Consider the following 22,992-nt stretch of genomic DNA (forward strand, 5'->3'; position numbering starts at 1 on the left):
AACAAAAATTGCATACATATTTTGTTTTCGATTAGATTTTGTATCATAAATAGAGTATATTGTGTGTTTAGTTTTGCGGTAATAGTACAACTTGTACCATTTAAAAGAGCATTTAGTAAGTAATTACGGGTACTAGAAAATGCTTCTGAACTTAGTTAGAAATGGTCTAGTAAACAACAGACTGACAAATTTTACGTATAGAATGGTAAATATGTACTTTGATTTAACAAACAAAAACGATCATACATTTTAAAATTTCATCACTTTCAGTCGTCACAACTGGTCAAAGTACAAACAAACCAAGGCATCATTGTTGGTCAGCAAAAATCTTTGCCCAATGGCAATTTCTATCAAAGTTTTCAAGGAATACCCTACGCAGTTCCTCCACTAGGCGAATTACGTTTTAAGGTAAATTTAAGTTCCAAATAAGCAAACACTTTAACAATTCGTGTTTCTTTTCTATAAACAAGTCTCCACTGCCCTTGGAACGCTTTGGAGTACCTGAACTGAATTGCTTGAAAGAGCGTAATGTTTCACATCAACGTGATCCATTTACTGCAGAAGTCATTGGTTCGGAAGATTGTTTGTTTTTGAATGTCTATGTTCCGAATAGTTCCAAAGACTCTTCTAAATCGCTTCCAGTTATGGTTTGGATTCATGGTGGCGGATTTTGGTTTGGCAATGGTAACAGCGATTAGTGAGTATTTTGTTGTGTGAATAGTAAATTATAGTTCAAAATTCTGTATTTTTATTATTATTTTTGAACAAGGCTACTTTCGCATCTAATCGCTATATATGTATATACGATTATATAATACATTATACCTATATGTACGATATTTTTCCAACTTATAATTGCCGGAACATTTTTAGCCATTTACCTTTGAGTCTATTGCAAGAAGATGTCATTGTTGTTACGTTGAATTATCGCTTGGGCGCATTGGGATTTCTCTGTCTACCAGAAGAAGGTATTTGGGGAAATGCAGGACTTAAAGATCAGGTAGTGTAACTTTAATTTTAATTAATAGAAACCTAAAATAATTAACCAACTTGCATTTAGCGCCTGGCTTTGCAATGGGTCCAAGATAATATTCAAACATTCAATGGCGATCCTAACAATGTTACTCTATTTGGTGAATCGGCCGGCGCAGCAGCAGTACACTTACATGCATTGTCTAAACATGCCAACACACTTTTTCACAAGGCCATTATGCAGAGTGGCACTGCCAATATGGAATGGGTTTTCCAATCAAATCCTGCCTATAAAACACGTCGTCTAGCTGAACTACTGAACTTCAAAACAAGCGATACCAGGGAGCTGTTGAAATTTTTACAATCGTCCAAAGTAACACCATTAGATATTCTAGCAAAAACTTTACCAGTACTGACATCAGATGAACGTAGGCGTTGTTTGCCTTTGCCTTTTAAACCTGTTATAGAAGACTGCCAAAGTCCTGATAGTTTTATTAGTCGGCCCGTATTGGAGAGATTACAACAACCAAACTCTATTGTTGTACCTTCAATAATGGGTTACAATTCGGCTGAAGGTTTAGCTATGATGGTCAATGCTGTAAAGAAAGTGGAAGAGTTTGACAAAGATTTCCATAGGCTTGTGCCTAGGAATATTCCCCTTGAACCAGAAGATAATGAAATTAAAGAGATCGCCAGAAAAATGAGAGATTTTTATTTAAATGGAAAATCTATTAGACCGGATCTATTTAACAATTTAACCAATATTCTATCAGACTATCATTTCGTGGTGGATATGCAAAATGCAGCCGAGTGGCATGCGAAGTTTCAACCACAGGCTCCATTATACTTCTATCGTTTTGAATATGTGGGTGATCGTAATATGTTTAAACGTATGTTTCAAATGCATAAGCTAGCAGGTGCTTGTCATGGTGACGAACTTTTTTATCTCTTCCAAATGGCTGACGATGATATGCCGGTATCTGATCGCGATCAAAAACTGATAAAACAATTTTGCAATTTGTGGGCTAACTTTGCCAAGTACGAAAACCCTACACCCCAAGACCAACCTCGCTTAATAAATTGCGATTGGTTGCCTGTTAAGAGAACTCAGGAAGCTGAATTTTCTTTGGATTATTTAGCAATTGATAACAGTGGATGCCAAATGAAAACAAATCCTGACCAAGAGCGTATGGAATTCTGGCAAAATATTTATAAATTGTACACACCTACAGATTTGTCACGTTTAAGTTCCAAGCTGTAAATATTACTCATATGCATAATAACAAAATAAAAGACTTTTTGTTACATTTAATGAATTAGTATTTTTTCTTTATTTAATCTATGTATATGTAGTATGTATAGTTTTCTTTTTATTAATTTATTTGACTAGTTGATTTTTCTTCTTTTTTTAATTAAAAGCTAATTGTACAAATAATAAAAACACAAAATAAAAATTTCATAGTTTTTGTTCCAAATGATGCAGATAATTTTTGTTTTGCTCCCAATGCAAAAATATGTAAATGTATTATGCATTTGCAAAAATCATGGATTCGGAAAAAATATTGTAGATTTTCTCATATTTTTGAATTATGTATCACTTAATTTACCGGAAAATAAAAAAAAATAATAATAAAATAAATAGAAATAAACAGAAAAAATAAATAATATAGTACATAATTGTGTAACCTAATGCATAATAATACATACATACGAATTACATACAGTGTACATTGTATGTAATTTTCAAAATGTTTCTCTTTTTGTTTTAATAAAATCTACATTTACGCTTAATCTATAAAATCATTTGAAAATGTTTTCAGTTTTTTTTTTCTTTTGTTCACATTCACAATTCTTATTATTATTATTATGTATTTAATATTTTGTTTGTTTTTTTTTTTTTTTTGTCTAGAAACATCTATATGTAATTATTTGTATGATGTATGTAGTACATACTACTATTATTTAAATATTTTGTAACTGATCTGCTGAAAGAAGTTTTTGTTTTGCAATAGAGAGAGATAGAGATATTTAAGTTGAACGTTGAATTGTTGTGATCTTTTGAAGAAATTTGAAAATGTATGTTTCAATTCTGAATTGAATGTGCGTTTTTATTTTCGTGTCGTTTTGTGTACTTTTGCTTAAAACCTTTTCAAAGCAAATGTACGTTTTAGATATAAACATATTGCCCGATGTATTAATTCGTATTGTTCCGAGTTTTGTACCATGCCACCACGTTGCAATCGTAAATTACAAACGATGCCTAATACATCAACGAATATATTAGACATTTTGGGCAGTTCAGCTAATGACGGCAGCTGCCAGGATGTAATTACATAAGGGTTTAAGCACTCTCTGCTTGTCGGAGTATCAACGGCAGAACCTCGTTCCGTTAATATCTGTTCCGTCTTCAAAATGTAGCGAATGTAAAGTAGTGTGTTTCGCGTAAAACTGCAATCAATATCAGTTGGTAGTGGATTTGCCAATGTTGAATCCTCTTCCAGAAACTGTTTGGGGAGACGAAAGTCAACGGGACTGAGTGCTTGAGAAGCAGTGGCTTGTTTTGCTGCATTTGTCGCCATTGTTGTCAAGGAGTAAGCAAGAGATTGTCTCACCTGGCGAATGCCATTCAGAATTGCCGTCAAGCAGCCTGTCCGACCAATGCCAGCTGAACAATGTATCACTGGCAGCGGTTGTACAGCATTAAAAATGTCCTGTTGGTATAGCTCCACTGCCTGGGCATTGATATGGGAGGGTGGGGTACAGGCGGCATCACTGAATTCTTCAAATTCTGCCTCACATTTACCCAAATTCATGACATGCAGCGAAATGTCAAGCAAGGTATTAATGTCACGCGGTGATCTATGATCCGGCCAGTCAGGATACCAATAATGGTAACAGAGGAATTTATTAATTAACAAATTATTTCCGCAATCAGTGTAATTTGCGCAATACAAAATTATAAGTTTCCTTATGGAGAAGCCATTTTTGCGCACTATACCAACATTTTTGATAACAAAAAAACTTGAACTATTTGGTATTTGGCTTTTAAGCTCCTCTTCCACACACACTTTAATTGTATCCATTGTTATCATTTGAGAAGATTCTCTCAAGCCGTCGTCTGCTTTTGGCATCGTGATGGCATCTTCGTCGATGCTGGACTTTAGTATGGTATTCAAAAAATCTGTTAACATGTCGCTGGGCTGTACAACTTCATCTCTGGGCGTACTGATGAATATCTCGTTCAAATCAACTGGGAAATAAACCGAGCACTTTTGTCTGTTGTTCTCCATGAAATTTGTAAGCATCACAATTTTCTGATAATACTGTTGTAGAGTTTTTCCCTGGCGACAACTGGGACTCTCAGGGCCTTTGGATATTTGCATATATTTTTTGGTGTTTTGGTAAATCATGAGCCAAAATTCATAAATCGTATTGGGCAAAGGGCCTTGGGTGGCTATGTAACATTTGGAAGTGTAATCGGGGCCCTGAAAAATCAAATAAAATTATAAGTTTTATGCATATGAATTTTTAAAATTAAGGTTTAGGAAATATGAGGAGTATTCATTCAAATAGTGGACCATACATTCTTCTGAAGTCAATTAATTGAGTATAACAATTTACTATGCACAGGGAAATTGAAAAAGTTCCATTAAAACTATTTCCCGTGAAGACAATCCTTCTTGTGAGGAAAATTATGCGACAACTATCATCTCAATCTTCGCTAATAACATATAAATATCATTAGGTATATTTAGAGGTGATGTGGAGAGAGAGAACAGTATAAATAAAAGATTCGTAATAATAAATGATTATCATAAAAATGCTTTTTTAAGCTATTCATTATTATCACATAAATTAACTTAAAATATTAAATAAAAAAAAAATAATTTTTATTATATTTTAAACTTTTTACTTAACTAATTCACGCCAACGGATTTTACACGCTGAAGTACTAATTTTTGTTCATTCAAATAGCTACTGATGTGATAAGAAATACAAATCGTGAACAAATTTACAAAATTTTTAACAATATTGGGTTTTTGCCCATATGTATTTTGTGGTTGCATGAATTGCACAAGACCAGCTTCATGGGAGGATGGTGTTTTCGAATTTACCGACTGACAGCCACTCATAGCCCTCATAATTAATCTACACTCACAGATTTGTTTCTAATAAAAATATACCACAACATCACACGAAAGACAAAAACAGATCCAAGGTGAATATTAAAGCGTTTTTTTTTTTTTTGTATTTTATGTGCAACAACATTGTGACAATATTTGACGAATGACATCGATGTTATTCGTATATATAATATAGCAATACCTAACTATCGTCGGAACGATCCTCTTTAACTCGTAGAGGCAACTCCATACATATGTATGTACGTGTATTTTTGGTTTTAATACTTACTTTTATATAGTTGGCATTAATATAGGGCACCTCGTCAGATGTAAAAATGTGTTTTGCCATGTCGCTTAATGAATCTTCATCAATATCTGGGCAATTTTTTATCAGATCCATTAACAGCTTTGATTCCTTTTCCAATATAACTCGTGAATTTTCATTAGGCAAGATAGTTTTGTAGCGATTTTTAGTTTGCGAACCAAAAACCATGGGTTTTTCTTGATGATTTAAAGGCAAATCCCAAAATTCCTTATGTAAACTGCGAAATATTCGCTTTTGTTCTTCTTCGTCTAGTTGAAGGGATTCTATTACATCCTTAACAACGTGCAAATACCTTTCAATGATTTCACAATCCTCAGAATTTGATACCAAAGCCGGTGGGGTTTCGGCTTCTTTGTTGGCGGCGGGCATGCTTAATATGGGTATAGTTTGCTCTGCTATGCTCTTGGAGTTTGCAACATAGCTGTTGTCGAAGATGTAATTTAATCGGATCAAATCGTTTTGATTTAAAGCATTCGAGGCATTTTGTAACATTTGAATATTGGCTAAATATATCTTGAACTCTTCACTAGTCGTTTGGGGCGATAAGGGTTTTGTCATTATGTTTCGGACGCCAGTGCAAGTGCAAACGGAAGATTCTTGAAAATCGAAATGCTCAGGATGAGCTTTACTACTGCCAGCAGCAGTCTGACGAGAAGAAGCCCGGTCATTTGGCTTGAGGTCGGTTACAGAACCGAAGCATACTTGATTGGCATTTCTCTTGTGAGCCTGATTCAAATCGGCAAATTGTGTGTTGTTGCGATTCAAACTTTCACTGCTGAAGAATCGTCTTTGGTGTGAATGAACGGAGCAGTTTGATGCTAAGGATTGATGGCTGAGTTTGACCTCTTCGTCCGGTTTTGCTTCGCCCAAATTCATGCTGCTGTTGCCTAATATACCCTTTTCACTGCCAATACCACCAAAAGAACTACTCATGTTTAATGTTAAGCTTTGATTCGAACCACGTCGTTCCAAGAGACCTCGTCGTGGAGTCGCACCTAAAGATACATTGGCTATGGGCCTCGGTAGTGTAGTTAATTGCGCCCTTTCAACATTCAAGGAATTTTGACTGGCGAAAGAGTTTAAATTGCCACATGATGTGGCTGTGAGATTGGTGAGAGTTAGACTCTGATTGGATCCTCTTCTTCGAAATAGACTCTGCTTGGCTACTTGCGTTGTATTGACGGATGCAGTGTTGGTAGTTTGTGAACTTTGCGAAGTCGTTATATTAAGATTACAACTAGATTTCGAATTTAAATTGTTCGTAGAATTTCCAACAGAGCCTAAGCTGTAGTTAGAAACACTAAGACCAGAACGACATGAACCCAAAAGGTTGCTGCAAGAACCATGGAGATTTAAAGTAAGACTGTGGTTGGAGCCTCTGCGCTGCAACAAATTTGTGGATGATGACGGATTGGCCGCCTTCGCTGGAGCATTGGCCGCTGTTGAACTTGGTAAATCCATTGATTTTTGTTTAAACGGATGATCAACTTGACCCGCAGTTGGGGTTGAGAACTCTACTAAAGTTAGAAATTCGGGTAATGTTTTCAAGTTCGTATTGGAGTTATGCAACAGGGGATTGTGCTTAAAAGGCGTCCTATGACCCGAAGATGGTGTTGAGGCACAATTACCCGAGCTAGGAGTTTGTAAAGACGAATAACTCGATTGCGGATCGGTTAACACCTCGTCTTCCTTTAATATCACCACCGATTTGTCATCACGATTTTCACACATCTTTTTAGTAATATCGGGTATATTAAACGAGGTGTGCTTTCTTTGGTGCAGCTGCCAGTCCACACTAGTGGAGGTCGGTATTCGTCTTCTAATTGCAGTCTTATTCAACTTGCTGTTGTGTGCCGCTAGTTGTGACAACGAAGTCGACCTGGTATTTGGCACATTTGGTCGCAAACGATCGTGGGGCTGAAATAAAGGTTTATTTTCATGCAAATTCGAATCGATCTCATCGCAGCTTAAATTTAGCTCTGGCTTTAACAGAGTCGCTTTCACGCAGTCTTTCGCAATTGGTGCCGAATCTAATGACAAGGCCTTTTCTTTGGTAGATTTAATTGTTGGAGTTTTCGGTTTATTCAAAGAGGGAGAGCTAGGCAATTTATCTCGCGCATTGTTGGCATTGTAGTGTTGTAGAGCTTGGCCCGCTACAGATGACGATGATGAGTTATTATTTATGATTTTAATAGTTAAATTATTTTTATTTTTACGATTTCTTTTGGTTTCGGTTTTAGGTAGAATTGCACTTGTTGCAGTTGTGGAATTTAATTCCCTGACGAGCATTGTTTTTGCATCCGCCTCTGTGTTTCCAGTCTCCGTCGACGATGATGGTATATTCTTCGTAACAAGGCGTTTTAACAGTTGATTGTCTTTGTTAGATGATCCATTATCATCGAGAATTGTCGATGTGCCCTGGTGCATTTGAACGTCCTGTACGACATGATCAATTTCTGGAAACTTGAAGTAGTTGCCATTTTTATAGCCAGCCGAACTAATAACACCCAAAGGTGAAGCCAAATGTAAATTATTTATGGATGTTAGTAATTTAGGCGAGTAAGTTAGACGTCCCGATGATAACATGGCCGCTTCTGACGACGTCAGTATTCTGGGTGAGCCGGTTTCATCTAAAATCATACTTGGAGAATTATTTCCGCTGTTTGTTTCATCGTTTTTGTCCATTTTGAATTTTGGCTTTGTATTTTCCTTATCTGTATCCACAGTACATTCGACAGACGACGCATTTTTTATAATTAAATGTTGAGGCGAGCAAGATCTGCGCTCGTACAACGAGAATCTTCGAAATTTTCTTTGAACATTTGGTGACGACGGTTCTAAATGCTTGATTAGCGATTTGGAGCTTGACTGCAAGATTCTCGGGCTCTGATTATCAATGTCCAACTCTTTTGATTGCATCATTATTGGCAAATTTTCCAACTCGATATTCGTCGGTTGAGCAACGCAAGAAGTGGTCGTTGTTGTTAATGTTGTCGCCGTTGCTGTTGTTATGGTAGACGTTGACGTACAGCTACTATGTATTTTTTCTATGTCCGCTAGCCGTGGTGTCGGAAATTCAAATGGACTTTGTAAAAACTCCATCGGTGTAAAATACGGTGTACTTTTATTACTTTCGGTGTCATCGTCGTCATTGGTGGGAAATGAATATTCAAAGGCAGTACGTATTAAATCCTCTTCTCCTCGCTGCATTGTTTCGGGTTCGAAATTATTATTGTTGTTATTATTGTTGTTGTTCTTTAAAGTGTCCATAACGTGTTGTCGCTGCGCTATCTCGCTCAAAAGTACTTGCTTTTAAGGTAAAAAAGACGCCTTTATGTCTGCCATACATAATTAAATAGCTGCAAAAAGACAAAAACTAAAATAAACATACATATGAATATTCGATTAGAATAACGCGAAATAGCACCGAAGCAGGTACTAATGATACTCGAAATTTTATTACATACATATACATAAACATAAACATATGTACTTACTAGTTAAACATACAATATAATTCTTAAGAATTATGATCATTGTTCTAAGAAATATATGTATGTAGTAAATGTTTCTTTCGTTATTGCTCCTTGCTGGCTGTAGTGTCGCCTTTTTTTGTCCGCTATCTCTAAATAGTAGTAGGTACTATCTATTGACAGTAGATACAGCAGGTATTGTTTCCTTTGATTAGCGCCTTGTTGATGATATTGGCATGTCGATACCGGTAAGTATATCTTTAATTCGTTCGATGTTGGTTTTCTACTACGTATTTTTTTGTACAGGTCATTAATCGAAATAAAAATAGAGGAATAAACAAGATCCGCTTTGAATGGATTTATTTTATTGTATGTAATTATTAGTATGTATTTAAATTTGAATGCATATGATTAAGAAATTGTATTTCTATTCTCGTTTTCGATATTAATTATCAACATCACTGAATAATTATGTATGTATGGATGTGTATTTATAAAATTATTAAATGAAGGGCATTCATAATAAGACGAAACATTTTTAATAGCGTCTTACAACACTCAACATTTTATTGAACTTTTCGTTGAATCCGATGATTAAGATCGACTCTGGATTTTATTTCTATAAATTGTAAAAAATTAAACTATCAAGAGCTAAGGAATAAAATTGGTACAACAGTTTACATTTAGTATGATATGTACGACTTATAAAGTGTTTCTGTAAAATTTCGTTCTTGTACGTCATGAATGGCCAGTATTTTTTAGATTTTTAGAACATATAGGACCATAAAGTTTGTGTATCATTGAAAGAAATTACTTTTAAATACAATATATGTATAATGATATAAACTAATTAATAAGGACCAGCTATGAGGACTGGATTCATGTACATAAATGTGTGTAAAGGTAGTAACATTTCTCCTTATCTTTGTTATTAGCCTTTTTTGGCACCCACTGTTACTTGAAATGCTACATTTTTGTAGAATAGATACTTTTTAGTTATTTTTATATTAAGTATTTGTTAATAACAAAAAAATTATAATAATTATAAACAAATCACTGCGTGCAAAGTACTTTGTTTAGTTGAGTACGTATTTATACAAAGTTTCAACAATTGAAATATAAGAAATATGTACGTAAAGAAATTAGCAACATCGGCAGCAACAATACAATTTGTTTTTCTTGTTTTTATGTTTTTGTTTTTCGCATCTAATAGATGTCTATTTTCGTTACAATTTTATCTACTCCCCTCAATACAATACGATTTTTTTCGATGTTAAGGTAAGGTACATAGTGACCAAAAAAAAAAAAACTCAAGTTCAGTGAAGTGTTCATCATCATTATTATTAAACTTTGCTCAAATACAACTAAATATGGATTGTATTTATGTATGTATGTAGTACATACATTTATTGTTTGTATATTGTAAGGAGGGGAATTAATATTATTTTTTTGTTTTTTATTAAAATCATATAATTTACGTATAAATTTGTATTAAAATTATTTTTTAATGGTATCATTTCATTTCTATTTTTTATATATTTATTTATATTTTTCTTTAACTCTGCATGAGTCCTCATCTTCCAACTTATTCTGTATTAATGAGTTGTCATGGCCCGTATTTTTTATAATTTAATAATTAAATTTCCGTCGTTTACTTCTTGGAACTCGTTAAATGTTAAACATAATAATTATTTAAATTTTATTTGCAAATTAAAAGTAATTATTCGATATTTTAATGAATTTATTTGAACGTTCTATAAAGAATATGCTATTATAGGCAGACACACAGTGAAAAATCTTTAATATACACAATAGTGAACTAATTTCTCGGTTTTCAACGAGTATCTATCAGATACAGCGAGTTACTGTGCGATTCGTTTGGCTGTGTTCATTACATTCATTTAAATGGTTGATTTTCTCCAAATTCTAGGCCATTGTTGCCACTTCATGTGTAATAGCACATATCATGTGTAATTAAAACTTATATGTGTAGATCATCTGTAATAATAGGTAGCATGTATAATTTCTGATTACTTCTACTTGAACAGAATTTCAAAATAACAAAAAAAATATCATCAGATTTATATGATATGAGCATATGAGAAACTGCCTCGTCATTATCGAGATCACTATTCTGTATGTAGAAATAAATAGTTCCGCTCTATGTCTTTTATGCCCATAGGATGACGCCCATAGGCGTATTTTTGAAGAGGAACTTCAGAGTTACGATCATAATATACCGCTTCAGTATGGTAAGAATCATAAAAAAGAAGGGATGTAATTTGGGCTTAATACTGGTCATAGGACCAGGCACTACTAAACTCAACATTTTTACATTATTTTGACAAGTAATTGTGCGAAAAAAAACTTTTAAAGTATTTTCTTAATAGTGTTTTTCTTCTGATTTATAATTTAATCATGTGTAATTTGTGGCGACACCGCCTAGATTCACAAAATACTATGTAAAATATTAGCGCTTTTCACAATGTAGAGTACTTGGCCTAGTAAAAAAGCAGAAAAACTATTTATTGACAAACATTTCAATTTCTAATGTATTTTGTTTTTATTTTTTTGATATTGTGCTCTTTTACTACATTGCCAGGCCAAGTACCATAGAATAAACACATAGAACGGAAGGAGAGAGTAATATATATATAAAAAATACTATATTTTCACACATACGGGTGATACAATAACAAAATACATGCAATACATTCTCATGAACTAGGTTTTTGACAACAGACTTAGGTTTTTGGCTCTCAGTTACCTATCGAGTTGTTGTCTATGCCAAGTACTCTACATTGTGAATACTTAGGCCTGACAAATGTATCGTAAATATGTATTTTATGTATGTATGTATTTATTTACGTTCGATACGTAGAAATGTTATTCAAATAGATTTTTACGTTACTTGGGGGTTACACGATCAAGTTTTGCCTTTCAAGTTTTAATACACTCACACTTTTTTACTAATACACTCACACTTTTAAGAATTGAAACGAACTTGCATTCAATTTCACATTCAAGTTGGTGTTCAATTTTTCATTCAAGAAAACAGCTGATTACATTTTTATGTCCAATTTGTACTAAAATTGTTTTCAAGTTGCGTGCTGCCTACGTCACCGCTTTCAATTTTTATAAATTTTGACAAACAGTATATGTAAAAGACTATCAAGAAAAACTTGATCGTGTGGCTGCAGTGTTAATATTTACTAATAACCATATAAACATCTACATATATGTATGAACCGATCAAAAGCAGAACCTAGCGTGAACATTAGTAAGTTAATTTTAAAATATGTACACAAAAACGCGAATTCACCATGAACATCTGGCAACACTGCTGGAGTATTTTCTTCTTGTTTTTCTTTGAACTGTCATTTCATTGTTGAGAAAAATTTAGATTCATGTAGTAATAATTAAATTTGTAAAACTAGTGAAAATTCATTAATAAAACCTCGAAAATATTCTATGAATTTGTAAAAAAAATTCAAACATGAAAATGTTGTAACAGTGAAAGATTGAAATAGAAATAAATGTTAAAGAATAAATAAATTCTCGGATTTTTATGGCTGCAATCAGATGAAGAGAATGAAAGTGTAGATGTGTGAAAACAAAGAAAAAAAATTAAACAAATTACAATGGGAAAAATAAATAAAAGTATTTTTTAGCAAAATTGAAAGAAAATACATTTGAAATTTGATAAAATATAAATCCAAAGAAGATAAAGACGCATTTACCGTTGAAATAATAAAACAAAAGTGATTCATCGTTATCAACATTACTGCACACACTCCTCCTCATCAGATATTTTGTGTGAACAACTTCTTCTGCACTGGTGTCTGTTGCACTTGTTTCGTGTGTCAATGAATTGTGTTTTGCTGATTTTTTGATTTCGTGATTCCTTCATTCTCATATACTCGAAAGAAACACTACCTCCGGCAGCTGATACAGTGAAATGATTAAGTGTATGAAATCGGTCGTCAGCTGCTTCATTTGATTTTTCACTTCATACGAAATTTTCTTCATTTGAGATACTTTATAAAATGGATTTGGTAGATATCGATCAAGTTTTGGACAACCTGGAGTTGCACGAAGAGGCTGAAAACGAGCAGAGAAGGGCAGAGGAGAAACTTTCTAAGAGTACTCAACCACAACCAAAGTCGTCCACAAATACGAATAACGGTTATGTACAGCAATCCCTCGAAGAACCAACAGGAAAGTCAGGTTTTAAAGCAGTTTCTCAGGTATTTAACAGTTTAGATGACTACTGCAATAATGTAGAGTCTTTGGAATCAAAAGCATCAACCACAACTGTTTCCGAAATATGTCAAAAGTCTCATGAAGATTATGATAATGGCCATAGATTTCAACCACAACATACGGTCAGCTCATCTAAGCAGGAATTAGCTGAGTATGAAAATGAGGTGGAAGAAAGTAAAGATATACATAAATTCACAGAGGAAAAACGAAATAAATTAAAAACAAATAATGATTCGGTAGAAAGAGACACAACAGATTCGAATAACTCGTTTACATCGGAATCTTTAACCACATCCTCGAATTCAACATTCTCCTCGGGACCTTCCTTTGAGGTGGAGTCATCTTTAGAGGATCCCATTCCTGCAACACAATCGAAGGAAGAAAAAGTGATTAATGAAAATATAGAAGGTTCTCAATTACGGCAAGTTGAAGATACTGCGACAATACCAATAAACAAATTATCTCCAGAAACTAAAAGTTGCCATCAAAGCGAGTCGGAACAGGACTTAGACAAAGAACATTTATTAGAAACTGAAGATGAGCATCAACCAAATATAGTAGACGATAACAAAAGTCAGAACATTGAAGATCTTGCACAAGGTTTATCCTCTATTTCTATAACAAGTGTTAATTTTCAGTCACAATCCATATTACCTTTGGAGACGTCAATATCATCATCGTCATTGGGCAAAGTTTTAGATAATCTTACAGTTTCGGAAGACACATCCGCGCTTAGCCAAATTAGAGATATATCCGATAAAGCAGTAACATCAGAGACTAAACTAACTTCTATTGTTTCCGAACCACCCAATACGTCTGTAGAAGTAATTAATGAATCTGTACAACAGCAGCACAGTCATCAGATGCAGCAGCCACAACAGCCACCGCAACAAAATGCTGCAAGTCTGCCTCAACCGTTGGAATATGTTGCTTGTAAAATGGAAGCTCAAGTACAAATTCAACAACCAATAACATTTTGCTCTACTATGGATGATATTTCAGATACTGAATTGGATTCCATGTTGCAGGAAATGGATATCGATGAAGAGGGAGCGGACGAGCAGCAAAAGCCCAAACCTGAATTCGTTGCAATAGTAAACTCTGTGGACTCGGAGATTTTGGAAAATCCAAAGGATCAAATTAAGGAAACATACGCTGCTACAATCATGGAACAAAAAGAAGAGATCGCATCATTATCCAGCTCAGGGGATCATCCGAATGGTGATAGTTTTTCACAGGCTTCAACAGTCGAGTTTTCAGAAATAAGGCCCCAGTTGGAGAATGAAAACGATGTGGCAGAACCAGAAAATAATATGGTTATAAATTCGCCAGTATCTTCGTATAGTAACAGCGAATCTTCTTCGTTGGAGGGTGATATAATTCGGCCTAAAAACATAGAAGTAGAAGATGATGGCGACGCGTCAAGACCGCAAAGGCCGACCTCGTTGGACTTACCAGCTATTCAAGCATTGGACTTGTATGCAAATGCAGGACAAACTCCACCTGGTAATGAGCAATCGCAACAGCAACCGCAACTAGAACAAGAGCAGGCAGAGTTACAAACTCCTTCTCCCGAAGTAGAACCTCACGAAAACCCAATAACAAGCGACGTGGCCGAAGCCACTGGTTACAGTGAAGACCCTAATGCGAATTTGGGCAAAGTTCCTCCAATATGGGTACCCGACAATATGGCAACTGGCTGCATGCAATGCTCAGCCAAATTTACAATGATTAAACGTCGACATCATTGTCGAGCCTGTGGCAAAGTACTGTGCTCAGTCTGTTGCTCACAAAAATTCAAACTAGAGTTTCTTACTGAGCCGGAGTCTAGGGTTTGTGTGCAGTGTTATTTAATTCTTACCCAAAGACAAACACAAAGTGTGATAAACTCAAGAATAAATGATCAAATTCCATCTGCACTTACACAAGACACAACTGCCCCGATGAACGACAATGTCGTTCCAACAGACCGTTCTCCAAATCCCAACAATCCAATGGAATACTGCTCGACTATTCCACCGTATCGACAAGTCAGCACAGAGCCAAAAACGACACCCAGTGTAATTGTGCCTGTAGGAGTACTGAAGAAAGATAACGGGAGTTACTCGTCGAATTCTTCCAATTCCAGCGGCCAAAAGGCACGCAAACGTAAATCTGTCATGTTTAGCGATGGCATAGCGCCAGGCAGTGATCTGGCTAGCATAGATCAGTGGAATGAACCCAAACAACCGCGTCGACAAAGTGATCGTTCAAATAGAAACTCAAACGGCAGTAATAAACCATCAACGCCAACGCGCTCCGAACACATAACTGATGTCACCACCATGGGTTTGGTAGCCCAATTATTTAGGGGATCAATACCGCCTTCGGCTGCCGCTGCTACTCTTAATACCGTACAATCTAATTCATCTTCGAAAAGTTCAAAAGGAACAGGTATGTATTGTGATGACATTATCCATGCTCCAAAACATTTAACCTCTAATATGTTTTTTTAAGTTTCGAAACAAATAACAGATTCTTCAATAAATAATAAAGCGTCATCTGCAGTGTCAAAAAGTCAGGATAACAGTCGTGCCAAACGTTTACCACCATCAGGATGTGATGACCATGGCTGCTTTATACCAGCGGCTGATGGTGCTTTACCACCCATTGTGACTGCAAAAGACGAAAGTGGTTGTGATTATGACTACAAGGATGTCACCAATAATTATGATTTAGTTAAACGTTTACAGAACGAAACTCTCAAGTTTGCAGTGCAAAAGAATTTCTTTGTTTTTGCTAAAATCGTCAATTGTAAGTACCTATTTGCTTCACTCAACTGAGTGTGTTTTAGTTGCAACATTCATCCACATTTGTTTGAATTTAAAATTTATAAAATTCATATATTTCAGTGAAGTGTTGTTTAAACCGAACAGTCATTAATTTCACCACATACGGTATGCATCATGTGGGCAATGATGAAATTGTTATTTTATTGGAGTTTGAACCACCAGCCTCGAAAGAAGACGTATCAGTCGGTGGTAATCTGATACCGAAAGACATTTTTGTTCATTTGAATGAAATTTATAATAACGCCGAATCCGGAAATCCAATTCAAGATTTAACTCACACCAGTCCACAACAACCAACTTTCCTAGGATCTCGGGATTATGGCGGTTTTATATTCATACGACCCACTTTTCAATGTATGCAAGATATTATTCTGCCAGACAATCCCTATTTGATCGGTATACTAATACATCGCTATGAAGTTCCATGGGCCAAGGTGTTTCCTTTGCGTTTAATGTTACGATTAGGCGCCCAATATCGTTACTATCCTTGTCCTCACGTGTCGATGGTAAACAGAGATTCGGTTTATGCTGAAATCGCACAGACAATTATTAACTTCTTGGCAGTGAGTTTTATTCAGAACTACCCTTCCATTGAATATAATTAAAGCAGTTGCATTGTTTTTCTTTCAGGATTTTCGCAACTACACGTATACATTGCCATTCATAAGAGGAATGTATATTCACATGGAAGATCGTCAAACTACGGTGGTGATACCACGAAATCGTTTAGAGGACGTTATTAAAGCTATAAACAATTCCAGCGATCACATTTTGGCTTTCGGTGGCAACTTCTCAAAGTCAGCCGATGGCCATTTAGTGTGCATGCAAAATGTAAACGATGACCGTACTGAAATGTACGCTTATTCTACACAAGCTATCAACATACAAGGACAGCCCAGAAAAGGTATCTTGAGAGCTGTCTTTAAATCGTCTGAAAAGAATCAGAGTAATGCATGTATTTTTTTTTTTGCAGTAACTGGTGCAAGTTTTTTTGTACTGAATGAATCCTTAAAAACCACTAGTGGTTTATCTGGTAAATGCAGTATTGTCGAAGACGGTCTAATGGTACAAATTTTGCCCTCAAAAATGGAAGAAGTACGTAACTCTTTAAAAAATCAAACAGATGTTACCATCATTTGTGGCCCGATTGATGCTGATGAACAACACACGGAAATTGTTTGTCTCAAATGGGTGGAAAATGATAAGGAATTTAATATTGGGTACAATTTCTTCATCTTCTTCTACTTGTGATTATTAATTTCTTATACATATACGTATTTATTGTTTACAGAGTCAAATCGCCAATAGATGATAGACTAATGGATGGCATATCAAGTATGCGGGTTCATGCCAGTTTCAATTATTCTAATTCAAATTACGCCATTCGCTTGACCGACATTTATGTAGTTAAGGTGAGTTTTTTCATCAATGTTTTTGTTTTGCTTTCGGCACTTTAATTCGTTAATCGTTTATACATTTGATTTTAGTACGACAACTGGTACAATACTAACTCTTCGACTATTAGCGCAGCCACAACTTCAGATATAACACGTATGACTGAACAAATTGCTCGCAGCACATCAATGGCCCTCGTGCCTTTTCTAGATCTTTTAGCAGCCAGTAAGAGTACGAAGATAGGTCTTAGAGCGACGTTACATCAAGATAATGTAAGTACAGTTTTCATTTACTTTGCATGTTATGCATTCTCACTTCTAAAAATCGCAATTAATTATATTTAAAATATACTGATAGAATGTCATTTCTCATTACTACTAATGTCAGTACACTGAGTATAGTTATGCATACTATTTACATATATATAAACAAAACTCGTGGGCTAGGGGACTGTGCACAAGGTATTACTTCTCCCAAAACATTCTCAAACATTTGAGAAAGTGTTAATTTTCAATTTGTAGCTAAATCTGTGAATTTTCTGAGAATGTATCAAATAACTGATCTTTACATTTCTCAAAAATTTTGCTCGTCTATAAAATCTTTAAAGTTTTTTAATGTTATAAACATTGGAATTATAATCGTGGGTTTGGGTGCGACAGACGTAGTACAGTTTGATAATTAATTTACTTGGTTTGATGACATTAAAATCGAAATTTTTAAATGATATTTTTGCAATAATCGAAACATTGCGAAGATTCTCCAGTGAATCAATTGAGTTGGATACCCTATTGTCACCGATAAGCATCTTCGGCCTCTCCCGTATGCGGCCGAGTAACTACAAAATAGACATTGAAGCACCGGCCCATAAATGAGAGTTGTATTGTATTTACCGGCATTGTTGATTTATCATCTTCTACTAAATGTTGTTAAATAAATATTTGGTCAATTCACAAGGTCTCTTATTAGTCATATTGTCATAATGTCTTAATATATCTCGACTCGGCAGCTCGGCTTAACCGATACTTAGGCATTCGGCGAAGTATCGAAGTATGGTTGGTTACGATAACACAATAAACATAGCATACAGAGTACTATTATTTTAGAACACTTTTTACTTGAAAAACAATAAAAACCATTGTGAAATATTAGGATATTATGACAATATGAGACCTTGTGAATTGACCAGTTGTTTATTCATTATTATTCATATTTTGTGCACATTGGTTTATGTTTATTTAAATGTTTTCAGTGATAATAATTTACTAAATAACAATATTTTTCATTCACTTCATTGTGCATTGTGCTTTCATTGAAAGAGCTGATATCTCATTTGTTTAATAAAAAAAACTAACTACAATCTTACTACATTTTCCCAAAAAAAATATATATTTTTATTTTAGGTTTGTTATGAAGCTGGAACACGTGGTGAAAAATTACCACCACTGTACATGAACGCAATGGATAACCATTTGATTCCTACCCTACATAGCATTTCTTCTAGCATTGAAGAAGCGATTATATTAGAGTTAATCTTTTACATATTAAATGTTTAGTAAATTGATATTAAAAACAGTAATACGCAAATTAATAATTATTCTTTAACCCCTCTATCTATCTGTTTTAACAATTCTCTGTCTAACGATAAACGACTCTTAACGAAATTCCTCTAATTAAATAGAGCCTAGAGTGCAATTAAATGAAATGATAAATAAATAAATACTAATAACGAAGTGGAGGTTAACGAAATGGCTGCTCTCCTTAACAACAACTTAACTATTTATTTCAATATAAACGATATGAAGCGATAAAATACTAAGTAATAGTATGTAGTTTTTAAGTATTTAAAGTTAATAATCATGTTGATGAAAATTACTACAATAATTTTGTTTAGATTAGTTAAATATCATTCTTTATTCGAATTAATTTTTAATTTCTATTGTTTTATTTTTCTTCACACTGGATTATAGCCTCACTCTTAATAGATCACTTGTTTTTGGGAAAATTTAACGTAGTTACTAAATTAGTATATTAGAAATACATACTATTTTAATACATAAATGTATTATAAATGATAAAAATAAAAAAAAACATATTAAAAAATAATCACACTATAATTGTTTACGTACGTATATGTGTTGTATTTTAATTTTATCTGTATTTTATTATTAAATAATTAATAAAGCAAAAAAGTACCTTTAATGAAAAGTTAAATCAAATAAAATAATAAACTTGTTTCATCTAAATGTCCATCATACCGAACATTAAATACTACCCATAATCTTAGTATGTACTAAAATAAATATTCGTTCTTTCGTCGATAATTGTTTTCTTATTTTTTGAATAAAAAAAAACAGATTTCAACGATTTTAAATAAAACAAAAGCTCATATGGAAACTTTAATCAATCCTCTTAAGATTTGGTCATAGGTTAGGTTAAGTTTCCAGGCAGCCACGAAGTGAAGAAAAAGAAGAGCAGCTCACGTGGGTCCAAAAACTATAGGTCCCTTTGTGTTACCTGAAAGTAGAAAGTCAGAAAAAGAGGAATGAAAAAAAGAAGGGGAAGATTGAGAAAGTTAAGAGGAGATGTCCAAAGGTCACTCTAAAGAGATCCCCCTATATGGTCTTTTTAACCAATTACTACTCCATATAAAGGCATTAATGCCCTATAGCCTCATATTCGAGAGCTCTGAAAGACTATTTAGGGAACGATGTCCCAGAAACCTTAAGTGTAGATCTTATAATTCCGGACAGTGACAATGAAGATGAAAAATGGTCTCATCCTCCTCCTCCTCGTTTTGACAACTTCTGCAGAAGTCGTTGTAGGTGATTTTTGGTAAAATTGGGGAATTTGCAGCTACCATCAACATCAAAAAGACTTCGAACCATATAGTTTAAAATCAGAGACCGAAAATAACGGGCTCACTTTCATTTCAATAGTAAATTCTCATTCGCAGCCATTTAAAAATAATTTTTTGTGATATATCACTGAGAGAGTGATTTATTCGAGAACATTATAGGTTTGGGGTTGAGAGAAACAGAAAAGAAACTGAGTGATTTATAATTTATTTTTTTCGTAAAGGCCAGCTTGTAACTTTTATTTGCGAACATGAAAAATAAATCGCAAAAATGCATTTGATGCAGATTAATAACAATTTAAAAAAAATTCTTCTTTTATAACTGTTATTTTCAGTGATTTATTTTTATCACAAAAATATAAATCACAATTTGGGTTTTTTGGTATATGGACGAGTTATTTTCGATCTGTTTAAAATATTTTGTTCACTGGAACCAATATATTCCAGTGAACAAAATGGCAACACTGAGTTCGTTATAAAAATACATAACATTTTTTAAACACATTTTTTTTTAAATAAAACAAACAAATTTTAAAAAATGATTTTTTTTTCAATATATCCGCTATAGACCCAATTCGGCTGAGATATAAGAAAAAAACATTACAACCACGATTATTGATCTACATCTGGATTACTAAGTCATTAATATAGACAATATGGATATCTAATGATAGATATTTCAAAGTCATTTGCAATGATGACGTATATAAGGCCATAGTAAGTTGGACCAGCAATGAATGGGTCAAAACCAATTTTTTCATTAATAATTTTAAAAATTTTAAATTTTGAAAACAATTAAAAAAACAATTAAACAATTTTGAAAAAAATTATTTTAAAGTATAATTTAGTGAAGGGTATACAAGATTCGTCAGAGCCGAATATAGCTCTCTTACTTGTTTTTATTTAACGATAAATAAATATTTATTTAAAAAAAAAATTTCAAAATTGAAGCTTTAAAGTATTGCTTAATGTATACTTTTATTTTAATACCTTTCACCTTCGTGAAAGGGTATAAATAAGTTTGTCATTCCGTTTGTAATTTCCACAAAATAATTTTCCGACACTATAAAGTATATATATTCTGGATCCTTATAGGTAGCGGAGTCGATTAAGCCATGTCTGTCCGTCTGTCTGTTGAAATCAACTTTCCGAAGCCCCCAAATAACTTACATACACGATTCATACATCAATATTTCCGGTATTCTTCCGGCTCTGTTGCTATTTAAAATCGAGAAAATCGGTCCACAAATATTTAAAAGAATTGAAAAAACAAAAAAAAAATTAAATTTAAAAAAAAACAATTCTAAAAAAATTGTTCTTTTCTGAATTCTAAATGTAAAATATAATTTTCCATTCTTCTTTTCTGAATATGAAAAGGAAAATTCTCATTTCAAATTGCGAAAATTGTAATAAATATGTATAAAATAAAAAAGATCTGTATTATTTTTTCTGTTTAAATAAATTACTTTATTTTCTTACAAAAATGTTTTGTGGATTTTTTCAATACAAAAACTGTGACTTAAAATTTAATATACATATGTATTTAATGTTGGTATATAAACATTTTCTTCATTTCCAACTCTTTAATATTAGTTACTATCAAAATTCTCCTTATTTTTTGTTGTTTTGTTTCTTTTTTTTTCTTCTACAATTTCTTTTACAAAATATATATAAATTTATAATATTTTAAGCTAGATTTATTTGATTTAACAACTTAAATTTATAATATGAACGATCTTAGCACGCAAGTTGGTTATTTTATTTTTTAGTTTAAAGAAGATTTTTATTTTAAACAAAAAGCAATAAAAAGAAAAATGTGGTAACAAATGTTGGTGTGAAAAAGAAGAATAAATACTCTTGGAAAGAGTATTAAAGCGTACAAAATAAATTGTATCTATGGATGTATGTATTTATGTATGTTTGTATGTATTTATGTAGTATGGATAATGTTAACTTCTTTACAATAACTTAAAATAAAAAAAACAAACATGAAAATTAAAGAAGAGGCAAATTGAGTAAAGTTAATTAATTAAATTAAGTTAGAGATGGAATTGCATAAATATAGTTAACAACTTTTATAGTTCATCGTGTTTTGGTCCGGAGAATTCGTCATGCGAAATGAAACCATTTTTGTCTTTGTCTTCATGTTGGAAAATCTCTTCCACCAATTTATCATTTTCCTTGAGCATATTTTTCAATTCATCAGAATCTTGGCCTTCAACGGCAGTCATTTGTTTCTTCAAATATTCACTGACCTAAAAGTTATATTAAATAGAATTAAACAAAAAATAGGCGTAAATATTTATACATTCATACAAAAAAACATTTATAAAGAATTACATTGAAATTGTGCATTGAAATGAGTTTTTGTTTTTTGTTTTAATTAATGTGAAGGGGAAATGTTAGTATGATCAGTTATTGGTTATTAATATTAATTTTTACTTCAATTGGATAGAAAATAGTTATAGCCAAAACACCCTTTAATGATTGTAACAACTAACAACTGAGGAAATGAAATAAAAAGTGCGATCCATACATATAGGTTTACCTCTTCGCGGCTCAATTGCTTATCACCATTTTCATCGATTTCCTTGAAGACATTGGTGGTGGGTGGACTGTTACTGATGTTGATGAGTTCTACATCGAAGACCAAAGTAGCCTTGGGAGGAATAACATTGCCGGCACCACGATCGCCATAGCCCAACTCTGGGGGAATGGTCAATTTACGTTTTTCACCTACAATAACCAGAATTTA

General features: G+C 33.4%; 4 protein-coding genes across 6 annotated transcripts in view; 2 read left to right on the forward strand and 2 right to left on the reverse strand.

Moving 5' to 3' along the window:
- Positions 1-48: 48 nt before the first annotated feature.
- LOC135961706 (acetylcholinesterase-like) lies at positions 49-2,288 on the forward strand. The gene is made up of 5 exons (XM_065513254.1): positions 49-205; positions 271-408; positions 471-697; positions 874-1,000; positions 1,061-2,288. Exons 1-5 carry the CDS (start codon positions 140-142, stop codon positions 2,231-2,233), a joined length of 1,731 nt encoding a protein of 576 aa, XP_065369326.1. The 5' UTR covers positions 49-139; the 3' UTR covers positions 2,234-2,288.
- Positions 2,269-10,796, reverse strand: PTP-ER (Protein tyrosine phosphatase-ERK/Enhancer of Ras1). Of its 2 annotated transcripts, XM_065513252.1 has the most exons (4): positions 10,373-10,796; positions 8,919-9,180; positions 5,386-8,797; positions 2,269-4,457 (listed from the first exon to the last, which is right to left on the reverse strand). In XM_065513252.1, exons 3-4 carry the CDS (start codon positions 8,689-8,691, stop codon positions 3,111-3,113), a joined length of 4,653 nt encoding a protein of 1,550 aa, XP_065369324.1. In that variant the 5' UTR covers positions 8,692-8,797; positions 8,919-9,180; positions 10,373-10,796; the 3' UTR covers positions 2,269-3,110. The 2 variants fall into 2 exon arrangements, with proteins under 2 accessions (XP_065369324.1, XP_065369325.1); XM_065513253.1 differs by lacking the exon at positions 10,373-10,796 and having other exon boundaries at positions 5,386-8,780; positions 8,919-10,285.
- A 1,521-nt stretch (positions 10,797-12,317) lies between these two features.
- Positions 12,318-19,611, forward strand: Sara (Smad anchor for receptor activation). The gene is made up of 8 exons (XM_065513358.1): positions 12,318-15,590; positions 15,654-15,950; positions 16,049-16,551; positions 16,619-16,892; positions 16,962-17,208; positions 17,280-17,400; positions 17,476-17,655; positions 18,784-19,611. Exons 1-8 carry the CDS (start codon positions 12,941-12,943, stop codon positions 18,934-18,936), a joined length of 4,425 nt encoding a protein of 1,474 aa, XP_065369430.1. The 5' UTR covers positions 12,318-12,940; the 3' UTR covers positions 18,937-19,611.
- Positions 19,612-21,677: 2,066 nt separating this feature from the next.
- Positions 21,678-22,992, reverse strand: part of Fkbp14 (peptidyl-prolyl cis-trans isomerase Fkb14) — a 28,350-nt gene continuing 27,035 nt past the window's right edge. The window contains exons 5-6 of one of the 2 annotated variants that reach the window (XM_065512369.1): positions 22,786-22,973; positions 21,678-22,492 (exon numbers count right to left, since the gene is read on the reverse strand). In XM_065512369.1, the coding sequence (XP_065368441.1) occupies positions 22,313-22,492; positions 22,786-22,973 (368 nt within the window). In that variant the 3' untranslated portion in view covers positions 21,678-22,312. Of the gene's footprint in view, positions 22,493-22,773; positions 22,974-22,992 lie in introns of both variants that reach the window. The other variant, XM_065512368.1, reaches the window with a different exon arrangement.

Source organism: Calliphora vicina, chromosome 5, assembly GCF_958450345.1.
Source record: "Calliphora vicina chromosome 5, idCalVici1.1, whole genome shotgun sequence".
Taxonomy (NCBI): Eukaryota; Metazoa; Arthropoda; class Insecta; order Diptera; family Calliphoridae; genus Calliphora; species Calliphora vicina.

What these genes read in the sequence shown, in the direction of transcription:
- LOC135961706 (XM_065513254.1), top strand. Translation starts at nt 140, where the DNA reads ATGCTTCTGAACTTAGTTAGAAATGGTCTAGTAAACAACAGACTGACA. An exon ending in CAAATTTTACGTATAGAATG is followed by an intron (nt 206 to 270) that starts GTAAATATGTAC and finishes CATCACTTTCAG; the next exon opens with TCGTCACAACTGGTCAAAGT. An exon ending in GGCAATGGTAACAGCGATTA is followed by an intron (nt 698 to 873) that starts GTGAGTATTTTG and finishes GAACATTTTTAG; the next exon opens with CCATTTACCTTTGAGTCTAT.
- PTP-ER (XM_065513252.1), bottom strand. Translation starts at nt 8,691, where the DNA reads ATGGACACTTTAAAGAACAACAACAATAATAACAACAATAATAATTTC. An exon ending in TTAATGCCAACTATATAAAA is followed by an intron (nt 4,458 to 5,385) that starts GTAAGTATTAAA and finishes TTGATTTTTCAG; the next exon opens with GGCCCCGATTACACTTCCAA.
- Sara (XM_065513358.1), top strand. Translation starts at nt 12,941, where the DNA reads ATGGATTTGGTAGATATCGATCAAGTTTTGGACAACCTGGAGTTGCAC. An exon ending in GAAAAGTTCAAAAGGAACAG is followed by an intron (nt 15,591 to 15,653) that starts GTATGTATTGTG and finishes TGTTTTTTTAAG; the next exon opens with TTTCGAAACAAATAACAGAT. An exon ending in TTTTGCTAAAATCGTCAATT is followed by an intron (nt 15,951 to 16,048) that starts GTAAGTACCTAT and finishes CATATATTTCAG; the next exon opens with TGAAGTGTTGTTTAAACCGA.